This window comes from Argopecten irradians, chromosome 3 (genome assembly GCF_041381155.1).
Source record: "Argopecten irradians isolate NY chromosome 3, Ai_NY, whole genome shotgun sequence".
Lineage (NCBI taxonomy): Eukaryota > Metazoa > Mollusca > Bivalvia > Pectinida > Pectinidae > Argopecten > Argopecten irradians.
Window position 1 is genome coordinate 751671 of NC_091136.1, and position 22286 is coordinate 773956.

General features: G+C 37.4%; 1 protein-coding gene across 1 annotated transcript in view; it reads right to left on the reverse strand.

The window, feature by feature from the left end:
* Positions 1–1059: 1059 nt before the first annotated feature.
* LOC138317235 (uncharacterized) overlaps positions 1060–22286 on the reverse strand; it is a 45900-nt gene continuing 24673 nt past the window's right edge. The window contains exon 2 of the mRNA XM_069258787.1: positions 1060–2683. Coding sequence (XP_069114888.1) covers positions 1648–2595 — 948 coding nt within the window. The 5' untranslated portion in view covers positions 2596–2683 and the 3' untranslated portion in view covers positions 1060–1647. The remainder of the gene's footprint in view (positions 2684–22286) is intronic.

Consider the following 22286-nt stretch of genomic DNA (forward strand, 5'->3'; position numbering starts at 1 on the left):
GGTTATAGAACTTTCTTAATATTATGTATAAACATATATGTTTGTAAACATGTTGATTATATGTAGAGATCTAGAATTATCTATTTTCAGAAAGTTCTGTGTGTTTATTTGTTTACTGTTTTTAGTTAGATATTTCTAGAAGTAGAAGGTTCTCCAATATTCTTGAATTAGGGTTTAGCTATATATACTCCAGCTGACCAAGGCTTTGGTTGGCTCAAAGATCCTTCTGAGGTCTCTTGTTTGACCTCGTTGACAAACAAAAAACAGAAATTTTACCCTCACCGGAAGTACAAATATCTCTGTCCGACGTGGTAGAATATGGTGTGTCTCAGCCAGGGGACAGAACCCAAAACCTACCTCACAGGGATGAACATCAAAATTGAGGTGGTGTCAAGGAAGAGGTTAAGAACAACAAGCAAATTCGATGAATTTATATCTCCCGCTTTCGTTATTCAAAGGGTCATAACTCCAACAAATAGGGTCCAATCAAAGTCCCGATCGTACTTGGTCAAGGCCCCGAGATATTTAACCATGTTACAAAGTTTAGAGAAAATCCGGTAACATTTGCGAGAGTTATTGAACAGAAACAGACGAAAATGCTGTTTTTCGATAAACAAATTTATTGGGCCATGACCCGCCAAATAGGGTTCGATGAAAGTGCCGAGCGAACTCGTCCAAGCCCTTGGCAATTATTGCACGGTAAACAAGCGTTACAGACCGACGGACAGAAATTTAGTCCTCTTTACGATCATGCAATAGGGGTACAAATGTAGCAGGTACAATTCTTACGCGCTAACTGCATGGTAAATTATTGTAAAACACACACGGAACACATTACATACGTTGGAGTCGACACGTTCGTCCCTAAATCCCACTTTAACAGGACATTAATCTAATCATACAAACAACTACTGTTCATTAGAACTCAAAAGGGTCAGGGAGTCAGGACAACAACATTAATGTCTAAACAATTTAACTTTATTCATTAATTTAGAAAACATAACTGATTTTTTATTGTATATGATTTAACAACATAAATAACAAATAATTCATATGAGTATTACAAGGGTGTAACAAAATATATTACCTATCGGACGGATAACATCTGCTGAAAAGATCGTTAAAATGTCATTATCTAAATGTAAAAATAGACTTATATTTGAAAAAAAAACATGTCATCGAAACATGTTTTCGATAAAAAGACCTCTGTAGATTTTCCCATCTGCTATCATAAAAATGCTACTGATAAGGGTTTCCATGTTATTCCGTCTTTGCATATTACAGAGTTAGATCCCTTGCGGGTAGGTAGGTATCGATTGTTACGTCATTATTTTGTGAGTGCAATTTACGTCGTTTTCTCCGAAATGTATGACGTTACGCTCGCAAACACGTGACGTCACAATCGATACCCACCCGCAAGGGTAGATAACTCTGTACTATGCAAATACAGAATATAGTATCCAGTGATAATATAGTTGGTCAGTGTTCATTTCACCTTTCATTTCTTTGTCTTTAACAGTTTTTTCTCTCTTTTCTTCTCGTATCTAATGAACAAAATCAAACCAAAGGAAGATAAGAGAGGTGAATTGACTGTTAGAATTCAGGCACGTGCCGAATGGGTTGTTAGAATAGACACGTGACGGTGTTCTATATGAGGTCCGTCGTGTTGTAATACACATACCGAGAAATTTGTCCAAAAGTTGTGTTCATTGACTTAATGTCTGTAGGTGAATGTGTGAGGGCGTGCAGTTCATGCCAGAGATGTATAGCGTAATTACTTCGCCAGTCGTAAATCTCATCATAAATAAGTCGGCGATCCGGGCCGCTGGGATAATTCAGGCTGCTTTCCTCCACGTGTATTAAATGCGGGAATTGATACTGTAAGTTGTATGGTATAATTGAGCTATGCTGGTCCCATTCACGCTCTGTAAAATTACGATATGTTTCCTGCCAAATGTTTAAAAATGCTGCGTTTTTCTTGGCTATAATAATTCCGTTATTAAGACGTCCAGGTGTCCCATGGTACTCCAAACCCATGCTAAACTCATATCTCCTTAATGGCGCGAAAGACTTTAACACAATGACGTCACTTTCCAGGAATATCCCGCCGTGTTCTTTCAAAACTTCAAGCCGTATAAGGTCTGATTTGTGTTCAGGGCGTTTTACTCTGTGGCCAAATATGGAAGTTGGCGGGTTTGATTTAATGACATGTATCTTGACGAGGTTTCTTAGTGACTTCCACCAAAGACCGACGGGTTCATAGTCACAATGAAGGTAGATTTTATCCGGACGAATAAAAATGGATGCTGACTTTATGCTCAAAAAGTGATGAAATTGTAGATATACACGTTCACCTATCCATATGAAGTGAACAATGTTGGGTACTACGTAATCGTCAGATTTTTCGAGCAATGACGTTTTACGCCCGGACGGTGACGTCACAAATTTGAACACGGGTACGGTTTTCTGTGCAGGAAGGTGATAATCATGATTCAGCACCTCAGCATCGTTTTTCCACGTCACCATATACGTCACTAAAAGGAATGTTAACAAAGCAACCACAATGAGGAGTTTTTTGATGGTTTTTCGTAACATGCCGGACAATATTTTCTCTTAATCCGTCAATAACTGTTGATTTCCTTTAGGCATATCATCTGTGTTAATGGTAATTGACAGACAAACTCTGAAAAATACATATAAAAAGTACTTCAATGGCATAACAAAACAATTAATTAAATGAGTCTTTAACTTTAAAATAGTATTGTTTCTAAACCACTCAACGTTTACAATGTCAAATTAGATTAAGCATTGATGTCACTATTTTTTAATTTCATCGGAGTATAATTAATTTTTCTTTGTTTTCATACCAAATCTGGCTTTCTGATTGGCCAATATTTTTTTTTGCATACCACTATGAAAAAAAATTCCGAGAATGGCGCGAAACCCCGACGTTAACGTGACGTCACAATAGAGACATTGACGTTGCGTATTGATTCGGAAAAAAGAATCCCTTGAAAAACCACTATAATGTTACATTAAAACATTTTATCAAATAGAGTATAAAATTAATTATAAGTATTGATGTCACTATTTTTTTAATTTTATCGGGTTATGAAAAATAAAATTGTAAATAATTATGTTTATTTGTTTTCATACTAAATCCGACTTTCTGATTGCCAGATTCTTTTACTTCATTTACTAATAATTAATTTTTCTTTGTTTTCATACCAAATATGGCTTTCTGATTGGCCAATATTTTTTTTTGCATACCACTATGAAAAAAAAATCCGAGAATGGCGCGAAACCCCGACGTTAACGTGACGTCACAATAGAGACATTGACGTTGCGTATTGATTCGGAAAAAAGAATCCCTTGAAAAACCACTATAATGTTACATTTAAACATACTTCATTTGAATCAAATAGAGTATAAAAAAGTTGTTTGCAAACTTTTGTGAGAATCCGCTACGCGGATTCACACAGTTTGCAAACAATTTTTTTTTTCATACCCCGATAAAATTAAAAAATAGTGACATCAATGCTTAATGAAGAAAAAATCCGAGAATGGCGCGAATACCCGACGTTATCATGACGTCACAATAGAGACGTCGACATTGTGTATTGATTTAGAAAAAAAAAATCCTTTGGAAAATCAATGGAGTCGTACGTTGAAGCGTATTTTACATTACAAGTAGTCTGAAAAATTAATTATAAGCATTGATGTAATTAGTTTTTAACTTCATCGGGTTATAAAATAAATTTTGTGAGAATCCGCTACGTGGATTCACACAATTCATTCATACCCTGATGAATTTAAGAAATAGTGACATCAATATACTTTTAAACGTGAAATATAAATTCAGGAAAAAACAACTACCATTTGACAATCGAGAAGCGTCCCTCCGTTATAGTTATGGCGTTATATTTACAGTCAGTGATGAATTGATAGTTTAAACCCTGTTGATTTCAACCAAAGGCTACTCAACTTTATTTCTCGATAAATGGAGTTTGTCACGTGCAGTTTGGAGTCACGTGGATAAATAAATATGATGGTCCGCATCAGAATCCAGGCGCGTAGCTGCCAGGTAAGCATATAAGCCTCTGAGAATTAGTTACAGATTATATAATCATGGACCCACCAGAGTGCCCTAAGACCATGTTTAGACGTTTTAGAGGTCTAAATTAAAAAACGATAAAAAGCATACTCTACATGGTACTATATACGAGAAGGGTGGAAAGCCTTAGACCTTTAGCGGCTATAAAAACACATTTCTAGTACATACTCGTAAAAACGGTTACTACCGTTGGATAGAGCGATAATTTTCCTTTCAAAATCATCCTATATATTTATACAAAGTGTCGTCATTAGTAAGTCTAACAAGTATTAGCTTCCCAAAAACGCTAAGTGGGCTACGCGAAAGCTTAAAGTTTTCTATCACTTTCGCTCTTTTTGTCATAGTGAAAACTGTTTAAGTGTTATACATATTTTTCTCCGTTTGTCTGAGCTTTAAACTTTCTAATTTTACCACTTTTTATAAAGTTGCAGTACTGGAAGTATTTTAAATTATAAAAGTAAAAAATCTTTTTAACGTGTACACGTGAAAAATAGGCTCGAAAGAGGCCGAATCATTCCGAACTCTTCCGAACATCGTCGCGACAATCTCGAAGTAACACGAGGGTTGTGAAACCAAGAGAAATGTCAACAATTTTTCGTAAACAAAACATGTGGTCGACCTCTGTAGCAGACTGGATCTACAAAGAAAATAATGCTCGCACATAACAATATTTGATAAACACAATATTGAATTACGGCAATGTGTGAATTAGATGTTTCAAATGCTCGCTCTGTGGACATATACCAGCACGATTTGTTCATATTACCCAGAAGGAAAACGTAAACAAACACATGTGCGCTTATGCTAGTTACTTGGATAACCACGTGCAGGACGTGTGGACGTCAGTCAGACGATTCGGAATTCCGACAAAACCCGAAGGTACTGAACATAGTGGTGATTGGAGGCGTTTTATTCAAAACCAGGAATATATGATCCCTAGATTTCGGCTCTCTTACAGGCTGACATATGGTTTTGGGGAGCTAAATCATCAAGATACATGTCCATGTTCCAAATATGAAACGACATATCGTTTCAGTGAAAATTACAAGAAATACAACTTTAACATTTAGACTGCCACAGGGCCGATTAGGGCCGATCTGACTTTTACGTTGACTGCCACAGGGCCGATCTGGGCTGGTCTGCTTTTTAACGAATTTTGACGTCACGTTTTGCATTGTTAACGACGTCATCAATGTATGTGTGCTGTCCCTGTACCGACAGGAGGCAAGCTGGAAATTGCATATGTAATGACACAGATTTAAAGTTACCTTACTCCGAAACCATTCAACTTATTTTCACGAAACTTTGTGTATATGTTAGGTTATTTTAGTGTCATATATAGTTGTACCTTTCACTTTCCGGAACCTTCTATTTTTGGTATTTTATCTGTTACTATGAAAACAAAATAGCAAATTACAGTTTATTGTAACTCCAAAACGGTTCAACGTTTATGCAAGAACATATTTATATACTGTGTATAGTCAGATTTCGCGGATACATGTAAAGTTTCACGATTTACTGTTTGGAACATATTTGTGGGGACTTATCTTTGCGAATCATCTATGTAACAACATCTGAAAGCGTCATTCATAAGACAGACTACAATATACATGTGAAACCATGATTTTGTTTAAAAAAAAATTCGAACTAAAATAAAGGTGGGGTTGCAAAATCTGCCCACGTGCCGATTTTTTTCAAATTTTGCAGTGTTCTGACATCATTTAAATTTCAGCCAATCAGGGGCCTCCGTTTTGTTACCATGGCAACCAATATTTTAAAAGTTGTTACCATTATGTTTAGCATCAAAAATTATGACTGTACACTGATTTTCACTTATATCGGACTCTGGAATCATAAACTGGAAATGTATAACTAGGTATACTAACAAAGAAGTGGTCCGTCGCTACATGCACTCACTATTTTGAAATCACTCAAAAACAGTTTTCCCGGATTTTAATTTTGAACCTAATTTACACATAGACAGAAAATGTCATTGGAGTATTTTTAAATGGGGGTAAAATTGTGGACAAAACCAGTAACAGGGTGAAATGAGATGACAAAGAGCAATGTTTCGTTTTCATTTTTTCCAAAAAGTGTTTTTTTTTTCGTACAAAATATTTTTTCAAACAAAATAATAAAAAATGAAGAATATTTAACAAAGGCTAACCTTTTTTGGCATGTTTGTGCAGTTAGTTTTAATGAAAATGACTACAAAGAATTCAGGCCCTTTGGGCCTTTTTAAAATCACAAAAGGAAAAAGAACTGTCATTTTAAAGGGACAACTAGTAATACTTTCAATATGCAAAGCTTCAAAATTGGGCTGTGGGCAGTTTCTATGGGATTTTTAACATTAGCTTGAACACCACCTTTTGCGAATTTGGATAGGTCCGCGAATTTAGCGAAATTAAAAACTCCGTGAATTATAAGCAACTACATGTATACATGATATTACACTAGTACTAAAGTTTTGCGTTTCGCCATTAAATATCTCCATAGATAATATTTATGTAACATCGGAAACTTATTCAAAACGATAAATTACAGATTACTTTCTTTTCTGATCTTTAGTTAAAGCTCCCTAATTGTTCGACTGATCTCCATGTTATAGCAATGACATCTTATATCGACATATATCTAATAGCATTACTAATTTGGCAACATCCATTTTGTTGGAAAGAAATACCTAGCGGAGTTATTTTAAGTAAAAACCCGTGTACATACCTAGCGGAGTTATTTTAAGTAAAAATACTGTAACCCATATTTCGATTTTAATGATTGAAGATGTGTTGCTACAGCACATTAAGAGTGTAATGAAAATGTTGATTACAAAACCTATTTAAAAAATGCATATATATATTGAAGCAATTAAGGAATATGCTTGATGATTGAGGTAGGGGGAGGGAGGGGGGTTACATGTGTAGGAGGAGTGACCTCGTCTACCCAGGTTCTATTTGGGGTTCCGTGAAGCAATTACAACGAACAACAGAAATACATTCGAATGATATTTATTATATACAAACATGTAGAAAGACGAATAATATATATACATGACACAAAGCCCCGCTCATACAGCGTATGGCAAACTACAACATTGCACGTGCACAATACACCACTCACAGGTCAGCTAATACATAGCTACTCCCGACAACGAACACACACTCTACACATATAGACAACAACGAGAGAGAGAGAGAGAGAGAAGAGTGAGTCTGCTCAGGCAGGAAAGCTTCTACAGACTGACGAAAGAGAAGGAGACACGCTCTTTTATAGTTTCCCGGTCCAATGAAAGGATAGTTTAGAAACAACCAATAGAAACAAAGGATAGAACTGAAAGTGAAAGTAGAATATATATAGATATGTGGCCCTTCCGGTAGCCACGTGCACATACACGACAATTCATTACAAAACAATAAGCATTCACAGATAATTAAAGTATTTAACATTCTATAATATCACTCGCTCATATATACACTCATACTTCACCATGGCCATGGTCAACATACAAAAATATCGAAACTTCCACACACTTCCCTTTCTTTTTAAGAAAAATCATAATTTTAATTAGTATTTTTCTTACAACAAATTATTCATTATCTACAACGAGGAATAATTCATAATACATATACACACCTTTCAATTCAAAACAGAAATCTTTGTTCTTAACATAATTCAAATGACACAGAATAAAAAATCTTCATCCAAAAATTACACAAGCAATAGAGCTTCAAAGAAAATAACAAAAACATTTATACACAACATTTCCCATATTCAGGCTATAGCCTTCACCACGGAACATACATTAACGACAGCATTAAAGCTTCCTTCGTTCTAAAACTATATATACATGTATATAAGGATTACATTATATCCTCTTCTCCTTCTTTAAATAAGGTTGAAACACTCCAATTTCATGAAAGCTGTAAAGTAAAACCTGAATTATCACAATACATCGATAAGGGACAACACACGACAAAGACATACACTATCACATTGACAATGTATTTGTGTGCTCAAAATATCACTTTTTCTGCACCAGTCTCATATCAGATAAGTCAGGCTGCTTTCGTATAAATTAACGCCTTCTATCTGAGGATTATAATTACTTTCAACTTCGACATAGTGACCCATACATCACTCAGTAATAACTTAATTACCCCCAAAATAGTTTAAATAAAAGCACAATGTCCTGGAAACATTTAATCAAAAATGCAGTTCCTATTTCCTTCGCTTTTGCCTTATGTATACATATCTTAACTGATCACCCGTTTGTTACACCATCTCTAACAACATCCCTTATCAACAATATTCTGGGTAGTAACACTCTGAATCAGTTTCCGGTATAGAAACAGTACCCTAAACTCCACGTGAGCACATTAACTAGCAGGTTCCGTATAAAGTAATACCCAGTGGTCACCAAACTTCAGACTCTTCACTAAATCACCAAACTTCATTTCTCTCACGCCATTAGAGAAAATCGATACACAAGGTATCGAGTTTGAGCCCCTGAAGTATCACCACAATAGTTTCACACACGAAACTACGGTCACCAAACTTTAAAAAGAAATCTGCTTTGTCAAACACCACTAACTTACTACCAGACGCTGTTGTTAGCTTAACTCACCAGTTCTTTTAACTCAGGCATATACCTTCTCTCCATATATAAAATTGACTGCATAAGTCAACTAACAGAACAAACAATCCTGAGTCCACTAAAAAAAACTAGCAACCAACCCATAAACACCATGACCAGCAAACAAACGACCTTTCACTCTATCAAGAGGAACTAAATTCAAACCCTGACAACACTTGATATAATGTCTCTGACTATTTTTACAAAGTTTTAGCTCCCTGTTTAAATGAACACTCATAAGACACATGACCAAACTCACCACATATATAACACTGTCGTTGAGAAAGTCTTTTACTATTCCTAGCCTTATGATTTCTATTCATAGAGTTCAATTTCCTGTTTAACTTCTGAAACTCTCCTAATATTAAAGAAGCTAAATCTGACCCTGATTCACCTTTTACTACGGTTCTGATAGTGTCATTAGAAATAGCCTGGACAAAACTTGAAACTTTCGGTTTTGAATTTAGCGGCTTTTTTACTGTTGGAATCTGCCCTATACGTCTCGAACTAAAAGATTCGAATTCCAAAGCAGCAGTAACCGACTCCTCTAACGTTTTAGCATGACAAAACTGTACATGCCTACCAAGTTCGTAACTGTTTAAACCATCTATAAATCTATCAACCATATCACCTTCTAGAACGTTCACAGGTTTGTTTGGGTAGGCCTTACGGGCAGCTGATCTTAAAGCTTCTCCATAGGCAACCAAACTCTCGCCTTCCTCCCTATGACGATTTCTGAAATCTGTCTTATATACAACTTCTCTACCTGGTGGATCAAATCTATTCGTTAATTTCACTTTTATTGTTTCAAAACAAGTCATTTCTAAGGGTTTTAACTCTGATAAAAGCTGTTGTGCTGATCCCCGTAAACACATAATTAATTGTTGGGCTTTTCTCTAAATCTGTCCACTTATTCCAATTAGATGTATGCTCAAAATGTACCAAGAAATCCTGAAAACTAGTCGTGCCATCGAAATTTTGAGGATCCTTTTCTTCCCTTTTTACAGCACTGAGACCTTTACTAGATTGAGGCCTAATCACAGAACTGGACAAACTACTACAACATGATGATATTGTTGACACTGAATTTGTAACATTCGTACTAGACATTCCCATAGAAGTCGAATACATGGGTGTAAACCCTGTAGTACTGACAGATAGTGACTGTGTTGGACAATGTGGCACACTGCATTGATAATCAAAATTCTGTTCCTCTCCTACCCGTAAAACATCCGTATTTTTTATTCCACAATACTGAGAACTAAGGCCACTAGTACAGGAAACAGGAACACTATTGGCCACTGAAGGTCTGACAATAGCTTGATATAAAACCTCACGCTCGGGAGAAACAACAGCTGAAAACACGTGGTCACTATTTCCATCGATATCGCTAACACTACGCTTAATCGGGACCTCGTATGACCTTTGACCTTTACTACCGACAGTGGACGAAATTGGAAAGTTAAACAAATGTCTACCTCGTCCTACACCATTACAAGCTGACATACGTTCTGTAGTCAAAACAATAAGCATTCACAGATAATTAAAGTATTTAACATTCTATAATATCACTCGCTCATATATACACTCATACTTCACCATGGCCATGGTCAACATACAAAAATATCGAAACTTCCACACATGTATTCGTTCATTTTTATTGTCGATCCATTCCGAATTCGAATTTTGAAACATTTTCGCGTTTTACGTGTTTAATTTCTGAATATAGGTTTTGTATTTTTTCCCTCGTTATTGAAGATAGATTCTTTGCATTTTTCTCTAGCCAAGTCAATATAGACCTATATTCATAACGTAACATGTACTCATATTGGGAAGTGCGTCATCCGTCGAACGTTGTTTAGTTCGCAAACTTTAACAATTCTAACCCATATTTATCACCAAATCTCACATTTCACATCAGCTTAACAAAATCTGTTTTAAATAATCTAAAGTTGGTTCCAACCAAGTGATGTTATTTGTAGGATCAGCCATGTCCGCTATGCAGAGCGACAACGCGACACACTCAGGCAACAAAATGGGACATATTACACAGGAAAAAGTGCATACACGTTTTACGTACGTTGTAAAACGCATGTAAAACGCATGTTGAGGACCGCGCATGTAAAACGGACGTACGAAACGTATGTTATACGTGTGTTAAACATGCGTAATACGCATGGTAAACGGACGTAACACGTAAACGTATGTAAAACGGACGTTTCAAAACATGTGTTATACATACGTTTCATCCTATTACAAAATCCAACTTTTTTTTATTTCTTTGTACATTTAAATGGTCTTTGAAGTTGCACCATATATTTGTCATTTTGAAAATTAAAGTTTAAATCCATTTTATTTGTATTTTCGGTTCCTGTCCAATGACTGATATTTTTTCATACATAGTATGTTGTATTTACAAACGAGTGACTACATATTGATAACTTTCATACTCTTGGGATGATTCTGTTTTTCCTACATCAATTTGTCCTTAACGTCACTTCATCACTTACATTTTTAATAAAGGCTAAAATCAAAAGTTGTGCCCAATGTTCAATTGTTTTCAAATTCTGGCTCAGTGATAATAATGTTATAATTTTTTTTCAAACATATCCAACGATTGGGAAAAAGGAAAGATCTATCAAGCGGAGCGGTCAGCAAAACCACAGGGATCTGAGAATTAGTTAACTGTTAACGTTATAATCTGACATCTGCTTCACACAGGCGTCTGCTTCTGGTTTTGAAAAAAAAATACAATAACCTACCCCTACTATATAGTAGGGAAGGCTATTATTTTTTTTAACCAGAAGCAGACGCCTATGTACTCCCGTAACATGAGAGTCGACTGGTCAGCCCTGGTCAGCCGTTTTTTTTTTATCGGACATTATTTCGCTACCCGACGTAATGTTCAAAAAGTGCCTCGTCGTGCTATACCTCTAATATTGTTGGAGTAACGCCTATGGTTAGAGCGATGTCATCGATGTAGCCTTGCACAAGTCCCCAAATACCTCAAATGACTTGAAGTAGAAGGTCAGTAATCTATTTTCTAGTTTACAAACTAAATACATCTATATGCATTATGTCCTTTGCATATGCATAATGTAGCTACACGTATAATCCTTAGCTATATGTATAATGACAATTTTAGGACATATACTCATGATCTTGTAGATAAAACAGCATCCTCGATACTCCAGGGTTTCCGATCACATACTATCTCTACACGTGTAGAGATCGTAAGAGATCGGAACCTCTGGAGTATCGAGGATGATCAAACAGCAGTTGTAGACCTACTACATTGTACATCATGAAGCGCTGGTCAGCTGATATTGATCATATGTATTCAGAGCATTAGTCTTCAAAACTGTTAAAAATAAAATCTAAAAAGACGGAATCCACATTAGCGGTTTTGCTCCTGTTCACAATCAGTAGATGTATATATAATTGTAGAATATGAGGTTCACTTTAAGTTGGTAGAAGACATATATAGATAACACAAAACCAAAACATAGAGGCTATTAAACATGTATTTGCATATGGGAATAACATTTTTGAGAAAAAAAATGCTACAGGTCTTCAATAACATTGATAAAACTAATGTTTTATATGTAATAAGTAGGGTTTTTTTAACAGACGTTCGCTTCTACATGTGATGGAAAACAAACGTGCGTAAAACATATGTTAAACATACGTTTAACGCATGTTTTGTTCAAAAGTACGTAAGTAAACTTTGATTTTCACCCGGTATCAAGCTTTCGGCAAACCGAACTAAGTTGTTATGGTTATGGTATGGCTAGACGGATGATTATGTAATAAGGTCGTACGAGTTATCTCCCTTCAGTGTTATATTATGTAATCCGGAATTTGGATGAACCGGAAGTGTTGTTTTTGTAAGTTAGTTGGACCGAGACCACAATTAACTCTGCTATATGTTTCATTGTAACGTTAAAATTCTTAATAAATTCCCAAAATTTCGTTGACAAGTTTCCATCTAACCTGGTCAAGGTCAATATCCGAGGAACAAATTCTGAAAGTTTCAACCTAGCATGACCGGCATTTTCTCAAGATATCTGTCATCAAGTGTCACCATGTGCCAATTATATACATCCGGGTCATGGGTTGGGGTCAAAACAGGACTTTTTACACAGGATCCTGGAGCAATAAAAACATAAGAAAATTCAGTATTTTACACTATAACAGTTAATTTGACATATACACTACACATCTACATTAAATTTGTTGGCAAATACCAAGTTCACAGGGCATGCTGCATGTTTTCATAAAATACATACATGTACATTTCTGAAGGGACTTCATTCTGAAACCGGAAGTATGTAATTGTGGTCTCAGTCCAGTTAAGTTAAGAGAGAGAATAAAAAGATGGAAGCTGGCGGCAACGTGTTTTGTGATCCTCTCAGCCAAGCGAGTAAAACCGAACAGTACACTAATTCCCTTCCCGCCGTTGCCCGCTACATGGTGGAGAATCCTAATTCCGAAGGAACATCAAGACGGTAAATACATATGGATTGTGGGTATGACTTTGAAGTGATTTTCCAATTTCGTTATATGCGATTTGTGTGGACCACGTGGTCGTGAGATCTATGACCGACCACGAACATTTCGAGGTTGACATTTATTTTTGCCAATTTTGTGTTAGGAACTACATTGAATTTAGACAGAATGGCATCACCATCTGACAATCTTCAAAACAATCACGATGAAATTTTTTCAGAAGATTATTTATTACGAAATGACAGCACAGACCAAATGGACATACCACGTGGTTTTTCGACCAGGTCTAATATATTAACACCGTCAGAAATTCTGCAGTGCTCCAAATTTCATGGTGATTCGGACGATTCTAGCAGGTTTTTAGATGAATTCCTTGCATACTGTGACCTACTTGAGATCAATGATGATAAACGTGTTTCAGCCTTCAGCCTTCTATTGAGGGGGTCTGCTAAAGGTTGGTTTGAAAACCTCCCCAGAACACAACAACATCCATGGTCAAGCCTTCTCGTGAAATTTAAACAGAGATTCGTTGATATGAGTGCGGAAAGCCCAAGGCTATTATTAGAGCCAGAGACTTTCAGTAAAATGTCCCTTCAACCCCAACAAACATTGGAGGACTTCTACTCCACACTTCTTCATAAAGGCAAGCTTTTAAAAAGAAGAGATGAAGAAATTTTACTGAGGCATTTGGATACAGGTCATCGAGTACACCTCAAAATGTTGTACCCAAGTATACATCATCGATGGTTCAGAGTACTGTCACAGCTAGTCACCCCTCACATCACTATGATTTCGCAGCACTCACAGATAAAGTGTGTCAACTCACATTGAGTGTCGAGAAGTTATGTTCACAATTTGGCCACGGTGCCACAGATTGTGTGTGTCATCAGTTACGGAGTGGACCACCCCAACATCATGAACATTTCAACCCACGGGATCGCGCACCTGGACCACCCCAACACCACCCGCAGGATCGCGCACCAGTAACCCAGGGTCCAGCTCAGCATCCGGGAAACTCGAGGGCCCCGAGGCCAGCAGTGTGACACCCTCAGGGCAAATGGTAAATCACGCATCGCGTTCTCGGACTAACAGTGTATCGTTGCAAAAGGAAAAACGTTCGCGAAGTCCATCCCATTTACCATGGAGAGAAAAACTGTATTTGTCAGGAAGTGATACAGATACTGACACAGAGACAGATGAGAGCCTCAGTGACTTTCCTACACATTGGAAGTGTACCACGAACACTAAATTTATGTATTACCCCATTGATTTTAAATCTATTAAGGTTGCTGCATTGTTAGATTCAGGGTCTAGTATTTCTGTAATGGGTATTGAATTTTTTGACTTGTTACCAGAAAAATGTAAGTTTGTTTTTCACTGTTCAGAGAAGTCTATTTTAGTAGCTGATGATAAATATGTCAAGGTCATTGGTACAGCCAAGGTGAAAAGTTACACACCAACAGGTAGACATACATTTTTTGTTCATTTATTATAACATACCTCTCACCCATTTATTGTCGGTACTGATTACATGATGTCTAAAGGTTTGGTACTAGATTTTAAGACAGGTGTATATAAGATGAAAGGTATGACAGGGAAGGTCAAGGTCAAATGTTTGTCCTCCTTCACCTTGCCTCCAAATGCAGAGATCAATATTGAGGGTAAAGTACCCTAACATGTGTTTACTGGAATACAGGGCATTTGTACAATTCATCGCAGGTTATTAAATGAAGGTTTACTGGTCGCTAAGTCAGTCATAACTGTTCCTCCCTCTCGTATAATACCTATCAAATTGTGTAACCCTACTAATGGTCCTATCCATGTATACAAGGGTACAGTTTTGGCTGATTTTGCGATGTTTGATGGTTCATGTGAAGTACTACCAATACCAAAAGCGTAGAATATGTGTGACCATGTTTACATAAGTACAGCCTGCGCTGATACATCTGATTTTTCAATGCAGCACGGCTCTACTAGCAGTGTTACCTCATGTCAAAGTACTAGAAGTACTGAAAGTTGTGTTAATATTTGTGCCAATGTAACAGAGGTATGTAATAATGCAGAATGTACTAGTAAACCAGATTGTACCACTCAGTGGAACACACTCAGAAGTAGTCAGTCAGAACAAAGGCATGAAAATCCTGCAGCCTCTGAAATTTTTTGTGAAAATTTTTATATAGGATCTTTTTTGTCAGTTGATCAGAAATGACAAGTTCAACAGTGTTTATATGAAAACAAAGAAGTTTTTGTTACACCAATTAATCCATCCTTAGGGTATACCACTTTAGTTGAACATGAAATTCACCTTAAGAAAGACTTTGTTGGTAAACAACAGAGGCCATACAGGCTTCCTCCAGATAAGAAAGAAGTACTGCGTATTCAATTACAAGAGTTGTTAAAACAAGGTGTTATATCGGCTGTATCTGAGAGTGAAAGTTTACCTATTTCTAGCCCTATTGTTCTTGTTGCCAAGAGAAAGTATCCAGGTGCGGAAGGAAAGAAAGGATCTAGAGAGAGTCATTTGCGTAGCTATAGGTTTTGTTGTGATTTCAGATATTTGAATTCACAAACTGAAAATCTTAAGTACAACATACCAGATTTACAAGAGCTTACAGAGTCGTTTAGTCAAAACAACCCTAACTTTATAACATCTATAGATATGAGCTCAGGGTTTTTCCAAATGGGTATATGAAAGAAATCATCTAAGTACACTGCCTTCAATACTTGTTTTGGGACCTATAAGTTCTTACATTTACCCATGGGTTTGAAGACTTCCCCTAATAGTTTTCAGCTTTTGATGGACAAAGTGTTACAGGGGTTGATTTTTAAATCAGTTTTGTGCTACCTTGATGATGTTCTTATTGTATCATCTACATTTGACCGACATCTAAGTGATATCCAGGAAGTACTTCAAAGGTTTCGTACCGCTGGGCTAAAGCTCGGCCCAAACAAGTGTAAATTTGCTGTGGAAAAGTGCGTGTTCTTAGATCATGAGATATCGAACGCGGGAATTCGACCTCCAGAGGATAGAATTGAGTGTATTTGCAACTACCTTCATCCTACTACAACGAAGGAAGTCAAACGTGCTATGGGCTGGTTGAACTGGTTCAAGAAGTTCATTCCTAACTATAGTTCTATTGCAGCACCTATCTATGTTCTTTTGAAGAAAAATGTGAAGTTTCAATGGACAAGTGAACATTATGAGGCATTTGAAACTCTGAAGAACTTGTTGATTAATTATCAGGCCCTCGCATTTCCACGCTTTGATATGCCTTTCCGTATCGCGGTGGCCACTTCTAGCAAAGGTATCGGCTTTATGCTTTATCAACTTTATGATGACGGAATTCCACATACCATTCGGTTAGGATCAAAGGGGCTGAACAAATATCAACAGTTCTATGGACCACCTAAGCTTGAACTTCTTGGTGTAGTGACAGCAGTCACAGAATGTGCTTCTTGAGTTCGTGGCACCCATTTTATAGTCGAATGTGATCACAAGGCACTTCACCCGATCTCTGTTAATCGTTTAAAGGGTGCTATTAGCAATGTGATTTTGAAATCCAATACAAACCAGCTAGTAGGATGGTCGTCCCCGACGCTCTGTCTCGCTGCCACCCTGCTCCTGGGATACCGACGCTAGAGGCTAGCCCTGATGAGGAAGATCCCCACTTCCCTTCCATTGAGGAACCAGTCCCTCCAATCACCTTACCATCTGGAGAGAACTTGAGTGACATATTTCACACACCTGTGACAGAGTTAAACAATATCTGTTTGGTTCAACCAACGCTCGACCCAGCTTTGGAATACGATGCAGATACAGAAGAGGAGAATGTTGTCGCAAAGCTACGGAAACCACGACGCACAAAACGTCCTATACCACCTGGTTCACCACTGCCATCTCTTCATACGAATCTTCGAAGTGTTAATGATGGTGTAGAACCCTCAGCTGAGAAGTCCTGTGTTACAAAATCTTTGGACATTTTACCTGAAACTGTGGATAGTGAACATTATTCAACTTGTCAGTCTGAAGCTAGTGATAGTGCTCTAGTTGATAAACAATACAAATCTACACCATTAAATTCAGAGTCCAAAAACATTTTTCAGTGTTTCACTGAGATTGACTCTGATATCAGTGATCCATTCCAAGAGACTACTGATATCGACTCTAGTGGCCAAGCTACTCGTATGGAAATGTTAACCGAAATAGATCATCCCAATGTTCAGGACACTGTCTCGGATAATGATGGTACAGTGGATTTCAATCTTCCTGATTTGAGTACTGATGAGCAGAGTGCTGATTTCATGTTGATGGATAGGATGCTGTTTCATTCACGTGTTGCGAAAAGCTAAACGGACTAAGAACATGAATATATATATCAATTAGCTTTGCCGCGTGAACTTATCCAGGATGTTCTTCAGCTGTATCATGATAGTGCTCTTGGAAGTCATGGAGGAATCCACGACACTCTTGATAAAGTCAAAGAACACTACTACTTCAATAAGCTGGCTGATATTGTCGCAGATTATGTACGCTCCTGTGTTCCATGTCAACAACGGAAATTGACTAAACTCAAAACAAAGTCTGGCATAACTGCCTACCCTACACCTAATGCCCTATTCTGTGTATGGCAAGTAGACAGTTTTGGACCATTACCTCTAACGCCTTCTGGGAAGACTTATGTATTAACAGCCATAGACATGTTCAGCAAGTTTGTGTATGTGGAGTCGATGCCTGGTGATGATGCTTACACCGTATCGAATGCACTATTTCATATGCTTTCTACATATGGCAGTTGTGCAACCCTCATTTCGGAAAGAGGAACTGAATTCTCATCAACGGTTACACAAGAACTATGTCGATTGTTTGATGTCAAACAAGAATTTACACCTAGCTTTGTGCATCACTGCTTAGGTGCATGTGAAAGAACTCATTTAACACTGTCTGCGAAGCTTACCCCGTATATGAACAATACACTGACTAATTGGTAGGATAAGATACATTGTGTAGCAGCAGCGATAAACATGTCGGTGAACAGTTCCACCGGCTACTCTCCATATGAAATCTTGTTTGGTATGAGGCCAAGTTTTCCATTGACTATCCACATCCCTCCCGCTGATTTGCATACCATCCAAAAGGACATGCATTCATATATGAAAAACCTTCAGCAACACCTTCAATCTTTCAGGACAGAGATGTTGGACAATGTTAAAAATGCTCAAGACCGTATGCTTCACTCTGCCAATTCGAGACCACTCCAACTAATTCTTGGTGACTACGTATTTCTTCAGAAGCATCCAACTGGCACAGGTCAAATGCTTCAAAATCTGTATACAGATGTCCGTGTCGTGCACGAGATAGTTTCACCACACCTTGTTCGACTTAAAGATCCGACTACATCCAAAGTCTTACCTGTTCCAATTCATGTTGATCGGCTGAAAATGGCTTACATTCGTCAACCGTCCCCATACTCTTTTTTCGCGTTGTAAGATCTACTAGAGCAGCCATGTCAGAGGCTGTTGGAGTACAAGTGGATCTCCGTATTCCAAACCAGGATAGTACTGATGATAGTCATCAGACTTCAGAAGAGTCTCCCTCTTCCGTAACAGACAACACACCTGAAATGCCAACTCCGACTCGTCCCGTGGGACGCAGACAAAAGCCTCTTCGTTTTCGTGACCAAGATCATGTCAATCCATTCAAAGACTCTCATCTTTCCATCTCCTCAGATTCAGAAGGATTGCATAAGATAAAGCGTGTGAATGCTCAGAGAAACTCTCTATTCGGTCCCGAATACCTCATTCAGATTGTGGGCGAGCCAGCTCAAAACGCTATATGGGTGAAAGAAACTGCCTTAAATATGAAAGCGCGTAAAGCTATCGAGCGGAGACCACCTCCAGTTGTCTAACTACAGAGGCATACCAATAGGAACATTTAAACTGTAAATAAGTTTGGTTACTGTATCTACTAGGTTAATTGATATGCCTGAAGACTTATTAATGTGTTCCTATACCCTGCTCAGTTTAATGTACCTTTTTTCGTATTGTTTATATTGTCCCAATTTTTTTTCTTGGTCTTACTTATCCACTCTGTACATGAATGTCCACTGGGACAAGATTGTGGTAGACAATCTTATTATTGATTATGATAATGATGTATCATGCTGATCATGATTACCTAAGTACCAGTATATCTCAATTTTCAATGGTGATTGTGATTTGTATCATTTTATACTTTAAAATGATTATGATATGTATCTGTCAATATCATATTATTATTTAGCAATATAATATCAAATTCTAATTCTGATTGTATGGATGGAACAATGATGTTTGCTACTTTAACATAGAGTATTCAGTATCATTCAATAATTATTAAATAGCTGATTTTCTAGCTCAGTTCCATTGAGAAGTTCATTTGTGTTGATATTTCCTATGATTTACTATCAACAGCTTGCATACACTGTATTTAGAATGGCATTTTTTATGAACTATTTGGTTCCATGTAATTTGCATTTGTGAAAACATTGATATTGGTGTTGTTCAGTATTTTGCCCGTAAATTTCTGTTCACGGTTCCTCTAAGTAGAGGTATATTTTTTTAACAAGTTTGTAAGTTTCACACTTTATGCAGGAGGATGGGAATGTATACCCAATGGTTTATACAATGTCAAAATTGAGGGCTATTGCAGGAATGCTATATGTATTAAACTGTAAAATTAATTCCCAATTTACTGAAACGATGCCATCAAAGATGTCGGTTTGAATTGTACAATTTTAACATTTTAAGTTGTGTCCAGAAATTACCATATTGTTGGGTGGGTGTGATAGATACGTAATGCTTGGTATGTTAGTAAGGGGAAGAAACTGTGTGTGATTCAGTGGTAATGAGAGTGGTTGTGACTTGCTTGTATACCTTTCTGGTATTTTATCATCTACTCTGTTGTTATCTAGAGTAAATGGTCTCTACTCGACGCATTCCTAATCTTAGCAAATTGTTAGTACATATTAAAATTCATATTGCTGACTATTATAATATAGTAAGTTTTATTTCATGAGATACTGATGTAGACTTACAGCTAATCGTGTGTGTCCTAGGTCTAAACTTATATATACTGTCAGTTGTCAGTGTCATGCGATAGCTGGCCAGGTCTGTACATAATAGTCTGGGTTATAGGTATAAGTTTCTCGTTGTTGTGTAATGTTATGTGGTGCCTGAACATGCTATATGTAATGCTAATTGTAAAACTGGTCAGTATTAATTGGTTCAGCGTGTTACTTATGTTATGCAGTAGCTATCCATGTATCAGATGTTTCAGGTGTTGGATATCATGGCCAAATACTGAACCCCATGTTCCCGTTGTTATGTATAAATAGAGCTGACCAGTTATTGTAGAAGAGAGGGAGAAACATAGAGCAGCACACACCTTGTGTGTGACCCCATTTTTGGCTCCTGATATAATGTACAATGTATATTGCATGTATGTTGTAAAATGCACCAAGAAAATAAAACGTCGACACAATATTGGTCTCCATCATCATTAAACCACAACAAAGACACCATGCTGGCCAATTACAGTAACAACGCCAGTATCACCAGAAACAACTCGGACATTTGTATACCAACAAGCATTTAAAATCATTTTATTATACTATGTATCTTAGGTAATGAAGGGAATTCAACATGTAATAGCATATTCCCTTTTGTATTTGCCTGTACATTAACATTTGGTAACCATAGGTTGTACACGTACTGTTTATTTCATCTTCACCCGTCTAGCAGTAACAGGTCTTGGTAGCCTGTTATTTAGGGGGGCCGGATTTTATGGTATGGCCAGGCGGATGATTATGTAATAAGGTCGTACGAGTTATCTCCCTTCAGTGTTATATTATGTAATCCGGAATTTGGATGAACCGGAAGATTTGTTTTTGTAAGTTAGTTAAGAGAGAGAATAAACGATGGAAGCTGGCGGCAACGTTTTTTGTGATCCTCTCAGCCAAGCGAGAAAAACCGAACAGTACACTAATTCCCTTCCCCCCGTTGCCCGCTACAAAGTACAATATCGACAAATACTTCGTTTATCGACTATACTATCCTGATTTTAACGTTAAAAGGTAAGATATCGTTAGACGGATAGTATATAGATCGCTATTCTTCATAATCTTAGTCACAAAAGAGTTTTCATGTGCAGTTCCGAATGCACACATTGACCCGAGGAGGTCCGAACGAATGGCGCATTCGATCACTGTTCGGAACGTCCTTAAAATAGCTCGGAAATTTCCGAACTGCTCCGATCTATTCCGATCTGTACTGGTATTGCCGATATTGAGCACGTGATACGGCTCGGGAGGTTCCGATCTATACGGGTATCGCCAATGTCGGTCACGTGATGCAACTCGGTTTTCCGATATTACCCGAAAGTTTGAAACATGGCGTTGACTGTGGCAGTTCTTTCAAAACGTGTGATATTTCATGTGACATTTACCGCTATGTCAATAGTATATTGGTGTTTTCATGGATCTGAACCATCATATATAAGCATTCATATTCACACATTGTATGTTTTATGGGAGTTTGTGATGGTGAAAATTACAAGAAGTGAAAATTTATGAATTAAATTGTATTTTGGTCGAACGCAACCTTTACTAGCTGCTCCTAAGGCGGTTAGAGTTATCTGCCCTTGGCACCGGTTTCTATCTAACATGGCTGGCTAGCAAGTTCTCGGCGAGGACTTTTTTAAATGTTAAAAAATCGGCAAACATCGGCGAATCATGGCTACATCAGGCGATTACAATTTGAGAGAACGATCCAACAAACTCTTAACGTTTATGCAAACGTGTGATAGAGACGATTCAGAAGGCGAAAAGGATGATGAAGTGACTTTGAATCGATTGACACCAAGCAATGAAACAGTGCGTGAAGAGCAGTGTTCGGGGAATTCTCAAGACGACAATTCTGAAGCAGAATTAGAAAATGAATTATCTACACTTCAGTCACAAGTTCGTAAAATGTCATTGCGACGAAAAATCGAGTCGT